This window comes from Acomys minous (genome assembly GCF_964271855.1).
Source record: "Acomys minous genome assembly, chromosome: 17".
NCBI lineage: Eukaryota > Metazoa > Chordata > Mammalia > Rodentia > Muridae > Acomys > Acomys minous.
In genome coordinates, this window is record NC_140500.1 from 52,538,028 (window position 1) to 52,552,410 (window position 14,383).

General features: G+C 49.3%; 1 protein-coding gene across 2 annotated transcripts in view; it reads left to right on the top strand.

Annotated features, from left to right (window-relative positions):
• The window catches only part of XPC (XPC complex subunit, DNA damage recognition and repair factor), a 36,306-nt gene that overhangs the window by 13,670 nt on the left and 8,253 nt on the right, over positions 1-14,383 (top strand). Inside the window, exons 5-11 of one of the 2 annotated variants that reach the window (XM_084765523.1) lie at positions 1,810-1,894; positions 2,561-2,718; positions 3,168-3,288; positions 8,479-8,568; positions 9,361-10,233; positions 11,221-11,381; positions 13,498-13,636. In XM_084765523.1, coding sequence (XP_084621649.1) covers positions 1,810-1,894; positions 2,561-2,718; positions 3,168-3,288; positions 8,479-8,568; positions 9,361-10,233; positions 11,221-11,381; positions 13,498-13,636 — 1,627 coding nt within the window. The remainder of the gene's footprint in view (positions 1-1,809; positions 1,895-2,560; positions 2,719-3,167; positions 3,289-8,478; positions 8,569-9,360; positions 10,234-11,220; positions 11,382-13,497; positions 13,637-14,383) is intronic. The other variant, XM_084765524.1, reaches the window with a different exon arrangement.

The following is a 14,383-nucleotide window of genomic DNA, read 5'->3' on the forward strand; positions in this document are numbered from 1 at the left end:
TGAGCAGGTTTGCAGATGGGAGGTGCTGCATCCAGGGGCTACACAGGAACCTGTGAGCAGCTTTGCAGATGGGAGGTGCTGCATCCAGGGGCTACACAGTAACCTGTGAGCAGGTTTGCAGATGGGAGGTGCTGCATCCAGGGTCTACACAGGAATCTGTGAGCAGGTTTGCAGATGGGAGGTGCTGCATCCAGGGTCTACACAGGAACCTGTGAGCAGGTTTGCAGATGGGAGGTGCTGCATCCAGGGGCTCCACAGTAACCTGTGAGCAGGTTTGCAGATGGGAGGTGCTGCATCCAGGGGCTCCACAGCAACCTGTGAGCAGGTTTGCAGATGGGAGGTGCTGCATGTATCCAGGGGCTCCACAGTAACCTGTGAGCAGGTTTGCAGATGGGAGGTGCTGCATCCAGGGGCTCCACAGGAACCTGTGAGCAGCTTTGCAGATGGGAGGTGCTGCATGCATCCAGGGGCTCCACAGTAACCTGTGAGCAGGTTTGCAGATGGGAGGTGCTGCATCCAGGGGCTCCACAGTAACCTGTGAGCAGGTTTGCAGATGGGAGGTGCTGCATCCAGGGGCTCCACAGGAACCTGTGAGCAGCTTTGCAGATGGGAGGTGCTGCATCCAGGGGCTCCACAGTAACCTGTGAGCAGGTTTGCAGATGGGAGGTGCTGCATGCATCCAGGGGCTCCACAGTAACCTGTGAGCAGGTTTGCAGATGGAAGGTGCTGCATCCAGGGTCTACACAGGAACCTGTGAGCAGGTTTGCAGATGGGAGGTGCTGCATCCAGGGGCTATACAGTAACCTGTGAGCAGGTTTGCAGATGGGAGGTGCTGCATCCAGGGGCTCCACAGGAACCTGTGAGCAGGTTTGCAGATGGGAGGTGCTGCATCCAGGGGCTCCACAGTAACCTGTGAGCAGGTTTGCAGATGGGAGGTGCTGCATCCAGGGGCTCCACAGCAACCTGTGAGCAGGTTTGCAGATGGGAGGTGCTGCATCCAGGGGCTCCACAGTAACCTGTGAGCAGGTTTGCAGATGGGAGGTGCTGCATGCATCCAGGGGCTATACAGTAACCTGTGAGCAGGTTTGCAGATGGGAGGTGCTGCATCCAGGGGCTACACAGTAACCTGTGAGCAGGTGCATAGAGGAGGTATTGCATCTAGCATGGCTCCAGGATTGGGCCAGACTGGGGCAAGAAGGCAAAGAGGAGAAGAAACCAAGGACAGAAAGCTGGTCAGAAGGTCTAGGATCTTGGATAGAGAAACCGTAACCCTCTAGAAGCTGTGTGTTTATTGTATAGAGTTGGACAGGGAGGCGGGGTTATTACATAGAGATAAGCTGGGAGAAATAGCTTATGGTGCACAGCTGGGTCAAGGGAACAGGTTTAGGTCATCTCAGTAGCAGCAGTCTCTGTAGGGATACAGACTTCAGGCTATAAACACGGTGGAGACCTATGGTGGACGTTTTCTGCATCACCATTAATATCCATACTTGAACCCCCTGAGGGCGGAAAAGCCTTTGCCATTTCTTTGGGTCTCATGGGTGAGGGGTGGCTTTGCCATTTTCCCATGCGCCTGAGGCTAGGTGATCCATGGCATGGCCATGCTTATGTCAACAGCACACGTACACTCAGGACATCACTCACTCGGGGCTTCCTCTTCTCCCCATAGAGAGGGAGCAGATGGTGGTCACTTGTTGATTTGGCTGAGTAGCTCAGCCTTGTATAGGAGCTGGGGCGAGTGACCCCGTTGTCACGGCATGGAGTTGTGGTTTCCTGTTCTAATCTTGGGTCTCTTGCTGTGTGTTTCAGTGAGAAGATAAAGATGGAGCTTGAGACGTACCTGCGGAGGATGCTGAAGCGCTGTAATAAAGAAGTGCAGGAAAACATACACAAGGTGAGGGCAAGTAGGGCCAGGAGGGACGGGTCCCCAGGTGACAGGCAGGCCTGCATGCGCTTAGGTGCCATCCTTGAGGCTGGCCTTACAGGAGGTGGTTAAGGGAGCTCCTTCCACCTTGGTGTGGAGAAAGATGTGGTGAGGGAAGGAGGTGCAAAGCTTTGTGTGGAGGTGACAGAGTAGTCAGCCTTGCTGCTGTTGCAGTAGGTTGGTGAAGGGTGAGACTGGAGGATGGGAGTTAAGGGGGGGATGCCTAGCAGTAGAGGGTGGGTTCAGATGAGCAGGGTGAGTGGAAAACAGCTGGAGAGCCATGCTTGGCTCTCAGTAAGCGCTCTGAGCAGCCTGTGTCACTTGCTCACGTTCCCTGCTGACCTCATTGCAGCAGAACCAGATGATGTGACATTTCATCTGAAAATCCTGTAGTCTATCTGTAAAGGGAGGACCTGCTGAGAGGAAAGGAGCTAGTGAGTTCTTTGAGGGAGGGAGTAATTGGAGAGAAGAGAGTGAGACACATGGCCTTGGGATACGGCTGATGCCACCCTCTGTGCTTTGTACTTACTGTGTGTAGAAGCACAGCCAGTGTTCCCTGTCCACAAATCACCGAATTTGGCAGCGACATCCCTGTCTTCGGCTCTCCTTCCATGCTAGCTTCTCCCTGCTCCACAGGTTCACCTGCTGTGCCTGCTGGCCAGTGGCTTCTATCGAAATAGCATCTGCCGGCAGCCGGATCTGCTGGCCATTGGCCTCTCCATCATCCCAACTCACTTTACCAAGGTGCCACTTCAAGACAGGGACGTCCACTACCTTTCAAACCTGGTGAAGTGGTAAGGCCATCAGCTGTCCTCCAGCACTGGGGTATAGGGTTGGGTTTCTCTTGGGCTGGCTCAGGCCAGTTCTATAGACCTCCCCACTGACGTGCTCAGGAAGGGGCATGACGTTGAGGAGAGGGAAGCACCAGGAAGATCCTGGCACTAGAAGAGAGCCTGGGCTGACAGGAGTCCCATATGCACTGCATACCAGGGCAGTGTGAGGAGTTCTGAGGCAAAGGGGTGCAGAAAGCTGTGTGTGTTCCTCAGGTGGGCAGTCTCGAAAGGGTGCCCTAGGAGGTCCAGCTGGGTTGAGTTTAATGAGCAGCATTAGCTAGCTGGGCTGAGGAGCCAGTACAGGCAGGTGAGACTAAGAGTCACTTGCTTTTGGTTTTCTTGGCTGTAAAAGACTAGGACTTCTGTTTCCCCTTGACTACTGTATAGAGGAGTACCTGGTCTCTCCCCAGGTTCATTGGAACCTTCACTGTCAATGCAGACCTTTCAGCCAGTGAACAGGACAGCCTGCAGACGACCTTGGAAAGGAGAATCGCCATTTACTCTGCGAGAGATAATGATGAGTTGGTCCATGTAAGTGGTTCCTCTGGTGGCAGTGCTCATTAATGGGAAAGAAATATGATGTCATCCTGGGAGGATGCTTGCTGTCTTAGTCAGGGCTTCTGTTGTTGCTATGAAGCACCATGACCAAAAAGCAAATTGAGGAGGAAGGGGTTTATGTGGCTTATACTGCCAGTTCATAGTCCATCATTGGAGGAAATCAGTGCAGGAACCTGTAGGCAGGGGCTGATGCAGAGGCCTGGAGGGGTGCTTCTCATTGGCTTGCTCAGCCTGCTTTCTTACAGAACCGAGGTCCACCAGCCCAGGGATGGCACCCCCTGTAACAGTTAACTTTCATTCAACAAATGTAGTTGTCAACTTGCAGGCTTACTGCTGAATAAACGCACCCTTTCTAGTTCTTTCTGAACTCTGGCTGGCTGATTCAAATTAGCTATTCTGGCTCAAACTCCTCCCCAAGCTGACTGATTGAAACTGGCTTCTCTTAGCTTCTGACTGAATTGCTCTGCTTGGCCTCAAACTAACTCTAGCAATTTGTTCTAATATTCTGACTCCTCATACTCCGCCTCATCTGTCTTCAACTGTGTGTAGCTTGTTCTCCCTACAGTCTGTCTCTTTGAAACTGTCCCTGTAGAACTGCATCCTCTTGTGCTTTCTTAAATGGCATCTCTTTTCTTGAGCTGTTCTTGTGAGAGTCAGGCATATCCTAGTCTGTCAAATCTTTCTCTAATTGTCACTTAGTCTGCCCCTCATTAGATGTCATTTCAGACATAGGTGCTTTCTTCCGCAAACTTACTTTACCCTCATTGTTTGAGCTTAAAGGTGTGTGGCATGTCTGCATTCCAGTGGATCATGCAGACCTAGAAGGTCCTTGGATGTGATCAGAGAGCCATTTTGCTACGTTAAATTCCTGTATAACCACCTACAGTAGTCTTTCCCTCCCGCTCCCAATCAATCACTAATTAAGAAAATGCCTTATAAGCCAGGCACAGTGGTACACACCTGTAATCCCGTAATCCCAGGACTCTGGGAGAGAGGCAGGCAGATCTCTGTGATTTTGATTCCAGCCTGGTCTACAAAGCAAGTCTAGGACAGCCAAGGCTACATAGAGAAACCCTGTCTGGAAAAACCAAAAACCAAAACCAAACAAAAACAAAAACCTTATAACTAAATCATTTTTTTATGATAACATTTAAAAAATTCTTTTCTCACATATTACATCCTGACCACAGTTTCTCCTTACCTCCCCTCTCCCCCAGATCCAGATTCACTCCCTTCTCTGTTTCCCTTAGGAAAAGAGCCTCCTAGGAATATCAGCCAAACATGGCATAACAAGTTACAGTAAGACTAGGCACATACTCTCATATCAAGGCCGGATGAGGCAATCCAGTAGGAGGAAAAGGGTCCCAAAAGCTGGCATAAGAGTCAGAGACAGCCCCACTTATACTGTTAGGAGTCCCACAAGAACAGCAAGCTACACAACCGTGACATACATGCAGAGGACCTAAGTCAGACCCATGCAGGCTCCCCGATTGTTGGTCTAGTCTCTCTGAGCCCATATGAGCCCTGGTTAGTTGATTCTGTGGCTTGTGTTCTTGTGCTCTTGAAGGAGCAGGGCTCCTGCAATCTTTCCTCCCTTCTTCATTAGGATTCCCTGACTCAGCCTAAGGTTTGGCTTACAGCCAGATCTTATGGAGCCATTTTTCATTTGAGGTTCCCTTCTTTCAGATAACTAGTTTGTGTCAAGTTGCCATGAGACTAGCCAGCACAACTGACCCCTTGTCAACTTGATACACAAACATATCACTGCTAAGCCATTTCCTTTCTTACTCATCCTCAAGATTTCACATTAAGAACATACCATAGCTTTGAAGTCCCACAGTCTTTATGATTTCAAATATCAGCCTTTAAAAAATATCCAATCTCTCTAAAACTCCAAACCTCTTTTAAAAGTTCAAAGTCTTTCATCTGTGGGCTCCCATGAAAATCAAAATTAAGTTAAATGCCTTCTTCAAGAGGGGCACAGTCACAATCTGAACCAAGCAAAACCCAAACTCCAATATTATAAATAACTTATTGTGCAATTATCTGGGATTCACTCGTGATCTTCTGGATTACTTCTGGATCTTCTGGATCTTCTTGGGTTCTCCAGTTCTTCCCTGTGCAGCAGAGGCTGCGGCTGGCTCCACTTCACTGCTGCTGCTGCTTTTGGTGGTCATCCCGTGGTACTGGCTCCACAATGCTAGGGTTTTTCTGCTGCAACTGGGCTGCACTTTCACCAGTAGCCTCTGCTAGACTCTTCATGGTGCCCAGCCTCAACTTCTTTGCATGACCCCTTCAGTCCTGCTGAGCTGCACCTTCACCAATGGCCTCTCCTGGCCTTTCACGGTGCCGGGCCTCAGCTGCTCCCTGTGATCCTTGCATTCCTTCAAAACCAGTACCAATTGGGTGACTCTTTCATTACCAAGTTCATCTGCAAACACAAAGTACAACTGTGGCCGCTTCTGAAACACAGCTTGTGGATGCTGACCCTGAGGAAACACTTCCCAGAAGATTTTACCTCTGTGATGCTGCTGTCTTCTCAGTCATTGCTAATTTCTTAGCTGCAGCTCACCCAGCAAAGCAAAGGTTTCACTTTGGTAGTGCTGGTATTTTGCCAGTCACAGCTGATTTGTCAGCCCCAGCTAAGCCAAAACCACAGGATCCTAATTCAGAATAGCAAATGACTCTGATAGAGTCTTTAAACTTCCCAAGCCAGGCCTCCATCTTCTACATTACCTTCAAATTGCTACCTTCCAAGTTCCTACAGAACAGCTCTTTAAACGTTGAACATTAAATGACTTTTCTTGTACAAAGTTTCAAAATCCTTCTACAATCCTCTCCAAAACAGCAATACCGGACTCCGGTCCCAATTTATCTCGGTTTCTATTGCTGTGACAAAACACCATGACCAAAAAGCAAGTTGAGGAGGAAAGGGTTTTTTGGGCTTATACTTCCACATTGTAGTCCATTGCTGAAGGAAGTCAGGACAGGATCACAAAAAGGGCTGGAGCTCATGCAGAGGCCATGGAGGGGTTCTGTTTACTGGCTTCCTCCCCTCTGGCTTGCTCAGCCTGCTTTCTTATACAACCTAGGACCATAGCTCAGAGGTGGTGCCACTCACAATGGGCTGGCCCCTCCGCCATCAATCACTAAGAGAATGCCTTACAATCAAATTTTATGGAAGCATTTTCTCAATTGAGGTTCTGTCTTTTCAGATAGCTATAGTTTGTGTCAGTTGACATAAGACTAGCCAGCACACCTGTTAGCTACCCAGAGACCACACTCTGCATTTGCATGTCTGGCCACATTCCTGCCTTCTTTAGACCTGAGGTTTGCCTTTAAACAATATAATATGTCAGATACTGTCGCTGTCATGACCTTCTCTCACCAGCTTGTTAGTGCTGTCAGGAAGGATAGACAGGGTAGAAACACCACTCAGCTAGTGGCAGGCGCTAGTTGAGACTTCCAGCCCCATCTCCAAGGAACTAGGAAGCTCCCTTTGGTGCAGTGCTGCCAGCTAGACTACAGACTACAGTGCCTGGCTTTGCCTCTACTGGTTTAGAACCCCCTGATACACTGAATTGTTGCTCCCTTAGTTTCCTCCAGATCAGGATGGTTTCTTGGTCTTTATCTTTGGTGACCTCACAGTTTTGTTGGAAGATGCCAGGGCTCAGAGCTAGGGATTTGAGGGTGACAAACATGCCTTACCAGTGAGCGCCTCCTTCAGCTCGTCTTTTTCAGACAGGGTCTCTTATGTAGCTCAGGCTGGCCCAGAATCCAGACTCCTGCCTCAGCCTGCTGGCTGCTGGGGTTAGGGGTGTGTGGCACCATCACATGGCTGCTGCTCTACAGGTTGCTTTAAAAAAAAAACAAAAAACCCAGATAAAGGAAGTCGCAGGTAATGGCTTTTTCCATGGTCTCATGGCTTTGAGATGGCCTACCTTCCTATTTCTGGTCTTCACCTCTGACTTTCTCACCAGAGTGTGTGGTCAGGAGCTAGTGTGGTGGTGGGGGGAGCTAGTGTGGTGGTGGGGGGAGCTAGTGTGGTGGTGGAGGGAGCTAGTGTGGTGGTGGGGGGAGCTAGTGTGGTGGTGGGGGGAGCTAGTGTGGTGGTGGGGGGAGCTAGTGTGGTGGTGGGGGGAGCTAGTGTGGTGGTGGGGGGAGCTAGTGTGGTGGTGGGGGGAGCTAGTGTGGTGGTGGGGGGAGCTAGTGTGGTGGTGGGGGGAGCTAGTGTGGTGGTGGGGGGAGCTAGTGTGGTGGTGGGGGGAGCTAGTGTGGTGGTGGGGGGAGCTAGTGTGGTGGTGGGGGGAGCTAGTGTGGTGGTGCGGGGAGCTAGTGTGGTGGTGGGGGGAGCTAGTGTGGTGGTGGGGGGAGCTAGTGTGGTGGTGGGGGGAGCTAGTGTGGTGGTGGGGGGAGCTAGTGTGGTGGTGGGGGGAGCTAGTGTGGTGGTGGGGGGAGCTAGTGTGGTGGTGGGGGGAGCTAGTGTGGTGGTGGAGGGAGCTAGTGTGGTGGTGGGGGGAGCTAGTGTGGTGGTGGGGGGAGCTAGTGTGGTGGTGGGGGGAGCTAGTGTGGTGGTGGGGGGAGCTAGTGTGGTGGTGGGGGGAGCTAGTGTGGTGGTGGGGGGAGCTAGTGTGGTGGTGGGGGGAGCTAGTGTGGTGGTGGGGGGAGCTTTCTGAAATACATTATCACCGTTGCCACTAAGCTTATCCTTCACAAGTCAGTAATTCAGAGCTGTAGCCTCCAGGTAAAAGGTGGGGAGTGGAAAACAGAAAGCAGATGTGTCACCTGGTGACAACTCTATTTCCACATTTGTTTCCTTGACTCTATTTCATTTTATTTTCCTTTAATCACACGTATAACACTTGTTGACTACAGGGCACTCAAAAGATAGGTAAGCAGGAAGAGTCTCTGTGACAGCCCAGTAATAGGTGCTATTAAGTATGCAGGTAGTCTTTATATTAATTATATTATGCATATAAATTATACTAATCCTTCTTGGGAAAATATAGTGACTTTTCTTGTGAGCTGAGTCTGCAGTGTTATTTGCAAGTGTCCTGTGTCCTGTGTTGGGGTGTTTTTCATCCTCTCCCATCTAAGCACCAAACACATTGGGTCAGCTTCCTCACACTAGTGAGTTAAATATATTTACTCTTGTCACTGTAGATATTTCTTCTGATCCTTCGGGCTCTGCAGCTGCTCGCCCGGCTGGTGGTGTCTCTACAGCCCATTCCACTGAAGTCATCTGTGACAAAGGTGAGGTCTTTGGGGGGTGTCTAGAGCCACTAGAGAAGAGGGAGGAAATCTTACATTTAAAGAAAATTGGTCATTATCATTTTTTATTAAATTTCTCTTACATTGGTGTGTGTATATCATGGCACTTGTGGAAGTTGGCTTTTTTCTTCCACCCTGTGAGTCTCAGGGATTGAACACAGGCTGTCAGACTTGGCAGCAGGTGTCATTACCCACTGAACTATCTTGCCAGCCTAGTGTCATATTTTTAAGAGTTGATATTCATGCTGCCTGGGCTCCTTTGAGCCTACTCTGCACATCCCCTGTATTAGAGATGGACACACAAGTGGTTGTTTAACACCCTGAGCTTGGTGTGCATAGAGTCATCTGAGCCAGGGCTGGTTCCAAGCTATCCTTTCTAGCCTGTGAGCCAGGTAGACAGTTATCCATCCTCATTAGCATGGTGGATACAGGACTCTGTACTTCTACGTATGTGAGGAAGGAGGTCAGGGCCGCCTCACCAGGGTATCATGCCACCTGACACCTGGCAGTAATGGAGGCTAATTTTCATAATTTAGCCACAGCTGTACTCATGGAACAAATAAGACAGAGAATAGCAAAATTAATACATCTCTTCTTCCTTCTCTCTTTTCTACTCTTTGAGAGAAAGTCTTATATATCCTAGACTTTTGCTCAAACTCACTGTAGCTAAGGATAAGCTTGAACTCCTGACCACCCTGCCTCTGCCCCCAGTACTAGAATTACAGGCATGTACCCCATGTGTGCCCTTTTTTTTTTTTTTTTTTACTGTTTCAGGGAAAGAGATCTTCCAAGGAGACATCTTTAGAGGTTCCTGGAGGCTCTTCAGAACCTTCCAGTAAAGTTTCAGAAAGCCACCACAAACCCATGACCAGCAAAAGAATCAAACAAGAAGAAAGCTTTTCTGAGGACAGTGGCAAGGCAGATGTGAGAGGGAAGAGAAGCAAGGCTGCTGTGGGCAGCAGGCAGCGGAGAAAGCCCTCCTGCGGTGAGGAAGAGGAGGCCGAGCAGAAAGTCCAGAGCCGCTCTCGTGCCCGGAAGCGTCGGGCGGCTGCCAGGGTGTCTTACAAAGAAGAGAGTGGGAGCGATGAGGCAGGCAGTGGCTCTGAGTTTGAACTGTCCGGTGGAGAAGGCCAGCAGTCTTCTGAGGAGGATTGTAAACCTGGCCCCCGAAGGCAGAAGAGGGCCTTAGCTCCTCAGAGGACAAAGGCTGGCCCTAAGAGTGCTTCCAGGACCCAGTGTCGAAGCCAGCGTGAGCCACCAAGCTTTCCAGCAGCATCTTCAAGCTCTTCAGGCTGTAAGAGAGGCAAGAAGGTTTCCAGTGGTGGTGAAGAGAAAGAAGATAGGAAAACTGCTGGTGTAGATCAGTGGTTGGAGGTGTACTGTGAGCCGCAGGCCAAGTGGGTGTGTGTGGACTGTGTGCATGGTGTGGTGGGCCAGCCTGTGGTCTGTTACAAATATGCCACCAAACCCATGACCTATGTTGTAGGCATTGACAGTGATGGCTGGGTCCGAGACGTCACTCAGAGATATGACCCAGTCTGGATGACAGCAACCCGCAAGTGCCGGGTTGATGCTAAGTGGTGGTCTGAGTCCTTGAGACCCTATCAGAGCCCATTTACGGAGAGGGACAAGAAAGAAGACTTGGAGGTAAGACACTGGCTGCCCAGGCTCAGTGCTGGCCAGAAATCAAACTCTTCTGCCAGCAGTATGTAGGTATTTTATGACTATGCCCAGCAGTATGTAGATACTTTAGTGTAGTTTAATTCTATATTTCTGAACGTATTTATGTAAGCCTTAGAAATACTTACTTTTCTATATATTTATTTATTTGCATTTAATTATCACCAACTTACACATCTCCATCACAGTCTATCCTTGAGGGCAGGAACCCAGGCAGGAGCAGAGACAGGAACCTTCCAAGACCACCTCCTCGGGTGGCACTGCTCACTGTGGGCAGGCCTCCTGCATCAATCAGCAGTCAGGAAAATGCCCCGGAGACATACCCACAGGCCAGCCTGATGGAAGTGATTCCTCAGTTGGAATTCCCTCTTCTCAGATGTGTCTAGGTTTGGTCAACGTGGCAACAAACAAACAACAAAACCCCAAAACCAATCAACCGGGCACAGTGTGCCAGGCTGTAGGAGCTCCCTGGGACTTTGAAGGGATACCAAAAGTCAAGTCAGCTCAGGAAATAGGGTTTGCTTCATAGCAGTGGGTTTTCTACTGATAACCCAAAATTCTTATCGAAGTACAGGACCCGTGTGGATCTCAGAAAAGCTGCAACTGATCGTCCTTTTGCTGTAGGATGGCAGTGTCACTGAGGTCAGGCCTTACAGTAGGAAAATTGGCGTTCTCTTCCATGAAGATCTTTAGTTGAGCCGGCCTGGTCTGCTCAGCTTAGGATGTTGAAGGATTGGAAACCGGTACCTTTCTGCTGCTAGTGCACATCACAGTTACTAGTGCTGTCTGACTTTGGGTTGATCCTTAGTGTACCTCATGCCCACAGTGACTGACAGTGTCACCAAGTCACTGACAGGTCTGGGCTGCACAGTCTCTTGTCAGAACAGGTTTAGTAATCCACTCACACCCCTTTCCTCATCTAGGAGAGTGTTCACTACTGTCTGGCCTTTGCAGTTTCAGGCAAAGCACCTGGACCAGTCTTTGCCCACCTCCATCAGCACATATAAGAACCACCCTCTGTATGCTCTGAAGCGCCATCTGTTGAAGTTCCAGGCCATCTACCCTGAGACAGCTGCAGTCCTCGGGTATTGTCGTGGAGAAGCTGTCTACTCCAGGTGTGTGAAGCATCGTCTTTGTCCTCCTGGTGGCCCGGAACTAGCACCTGCTGCATAGACTCATTTGTAGCTGGGTGTGGTGGCACACACCTTTAATCCCAGCACTTGAGCGGCAGAGGCAGGTGGATCCCTGTGAGTTTGAGGCCAGCCTGATCTACAGTGTGAGTCCAGGACAGCCAAGGCTACACAGAGAAACCCTGTCTTGAAAAAAAAAAAAAACCAAAAACCAAAACACAAACAAAACAAAACAAAACAGTAGTCTCAGGGGTGAGCCATGGTATTTGTGTTCTGTGACTAAGAAATTAGAGCTCACAAACAAGCATGTATTAAAAGACCAAGAGCAAAAAGCTGTAGGGGAAATTATGTCAATGCAAGACAGTTAAAATATAAGACCAGCTGTGTCCTTAAGAATGGTTGAGAAGTTGTGCTCTGTGTGAGCTTGTGTACTTCAGGCAAATGAAGGCATCAGAAAAGTACTGTAAATAAAAAACCAGATGTATCATATTTACAAAGTTAAACCTGAAGAAAGATGAGTAGAATTTAGAATTGAGGGGAAAAAAAAATAGAAGCAGAGATTTTGAGCAATAGCAGTAGGAAACAAATGAAAGAAGGGATTTAAAACATTGATGTGTATGGACCAAAATATAGGGGCTGCTTTAAATAAGTGGAAAACACAGAAATGTAGACCCTGCACAAGGGTGTCCTGTTTTGTTCCTTGTTGGGGAGTCACACCAACCTTTACTGAGTCATCTTGCTGGCCTCTCCTTCCGTAAAACTCTGTTTTCCCTTCTAAAGAAGCCACGTTCTGTTGACTCCAGCTCCTCCTTTTGGCTGTTAGGAGCAGTGCTGCATGTGTGTTAGCTGAGTCCGTGCTTTGCACATCACAGAAACTTCGGGGGGAATGGCTGACCTGTTTCCTCCGAGGCCACACCATTCATTTTCCCCTAGCAGTACACAATGCTACCAGTCACTCCCTGTCCCCTTCAGAAGTGCTGGTAATAGCCATTCTGATGAGTGTGAGAAGGCTGGAAGCTGGCATTTTCTGAAAGTGCTATGTGTACTTTCTGGCTGTGTTTCTTTGGAGTTTTGAAGGGATGCCTGCCCGTTAGCCTCTCTGCCTGCTGCGTTGTCTGCTCCTGTCTGAAGTCCTGTGGTCAATCAAAGATGCTCTGGTTCCAATGGGAGTGCAGGGTGGAGCCTCTGTCCTAACAGAGAAGCACTACCTGTAGGTAGAGAGGATGAGCTGGTTACCCTGGCTGATGAGCAAGCTCCTGGGGCTCAGGAAGGTGTAAAGGGACTGATGTGGGCCTGCTGTGCTGTGCTGTGCTGCACTGTGCTGTAGGTTTGATAAACAGCAGTAGAAAGCAAATGAATAAAGCTCAGACTGTGGAGCAGGTTTCTAGTGTTTACAAATCTAATGCTTGTAAGAGCCCCTGTCTTCAAATGGGTTAGTCTTTGGAGCTGAAGAGGTCCTGGGCATGTCTGTTTATGAAGGCTCAGCAAGGGAGTGTTGAGCTGCGCTGAAGGAACTGTAGGCCTATGCTACTGCTCTGAGCTCAGGGACAGTGAAGCCAGAACAACCCCCTAACCGTAGGCCCGAATCATTGCTTGCTTCTGTATGCACCTTCCTCCACCACAGTCTATTCACTCCTTTAGTTGGTTTCTCAGAATTTTCTTTTGAGTGTACCACACCTTGTGGACATTCAGATGTCCTGGTGTTGAACAGTGGTCAGACCTTCAGAAGATGCTGCCTGGTGAGTGCTGGTGCCTGCTTGTGCTGCCCTGCATCTTCCCTCACAGGCCACAGAGAGAGCTCCAACCATAGGCTCTGGGTGGCAGTCTTGGGAAAGGGGCAGCCAGAGGTAGGTACAACACCCCAGATAGAAAGCTCCAGCCGGGTAAGGGTCACAGTTGGGCACAGGGAGTCCAAAGAAGAGGCCATTTCCACTGTGCGGTGCAGGAAGGGCAAGGAGCCTACTCCAGGTGTGAGGTAAAGCCCGGGAGGAGAATTAACAGGGCCATGCCCACATCTGCTACATACAAGCTCAGGTGAGACCCAGAGGACTCGCATCCTTACAGTGTGCGCTGAGTTTGTCTTTTGTCTGTCTTCTCTTAGGGACTGTGTGCATACTCTGCACTCCAGGGACACATGGTTGAAGCAAGCAAGAGTGGTACGGCTTGGAGAAGTGCCCTACAAGGTAACAGTGAGATGCCTGCAGAGAGATGTTCCTGGCAGCAAGAGCTGGGAAGGAGAGGTATTAAGGAAGTGATACTGGTGCATGCTCAGATAGGCAGCCAGAAATAGCCTGTTCTTTGCCTTGAGTAGGGTTTGAGGAGATAATCATTTAAATTATTTTTAAATAAGGCATGAGATTCAAAATATTTAAAAGTACTTAGGCCATATAGCTAGGCTTTTTTCTGACTAGCTCATAACTTAAAATAACTCATTTTATTCATTTACATTTTGCCATGTGGCTGGCTACCTGTGCTCAGGTGCCATACATTTGTCCTCCTCACATCTTACCGGTTGAGTCCTGCACCTGGCTCTATCCCAGAATCCTATCTGTCTACTGGATGGTCCACCTCTTATTTCCTGCCTCAGCTATAGGCCATTAGCTTTTTACTGTCAAGTGTTGGATTCATACAGTTCACAAGATATTCTCTCAATAGAAATAAGTTTTTCAAATAAGAACTGTAGGCCAGAAGGTAGTCCCATAGCTGGGTGTGGTGGCACACACACGCCTGTGATCCCAACACTCAGGGAGACAGAGGCAGGTGGATCTCTGTGAGTTTGAGCCAGCCTGGTCAACAAAGTGAGTCTGGGACAGTCAAGGCTACACAAGGAGACTCTGTCTCAGAAAAACCAGAAAGTAGCCTGGAGACTCATGTTATAAACTCAAGAGCCAGCAGATAAAGCAGGGTTGTTGGATTATTCTGAGGTACAAGCCTTGCTTCATAGAGAAACCTAGCCTGGGTGCCCTGCATGCCAAAGTTCACCAGGC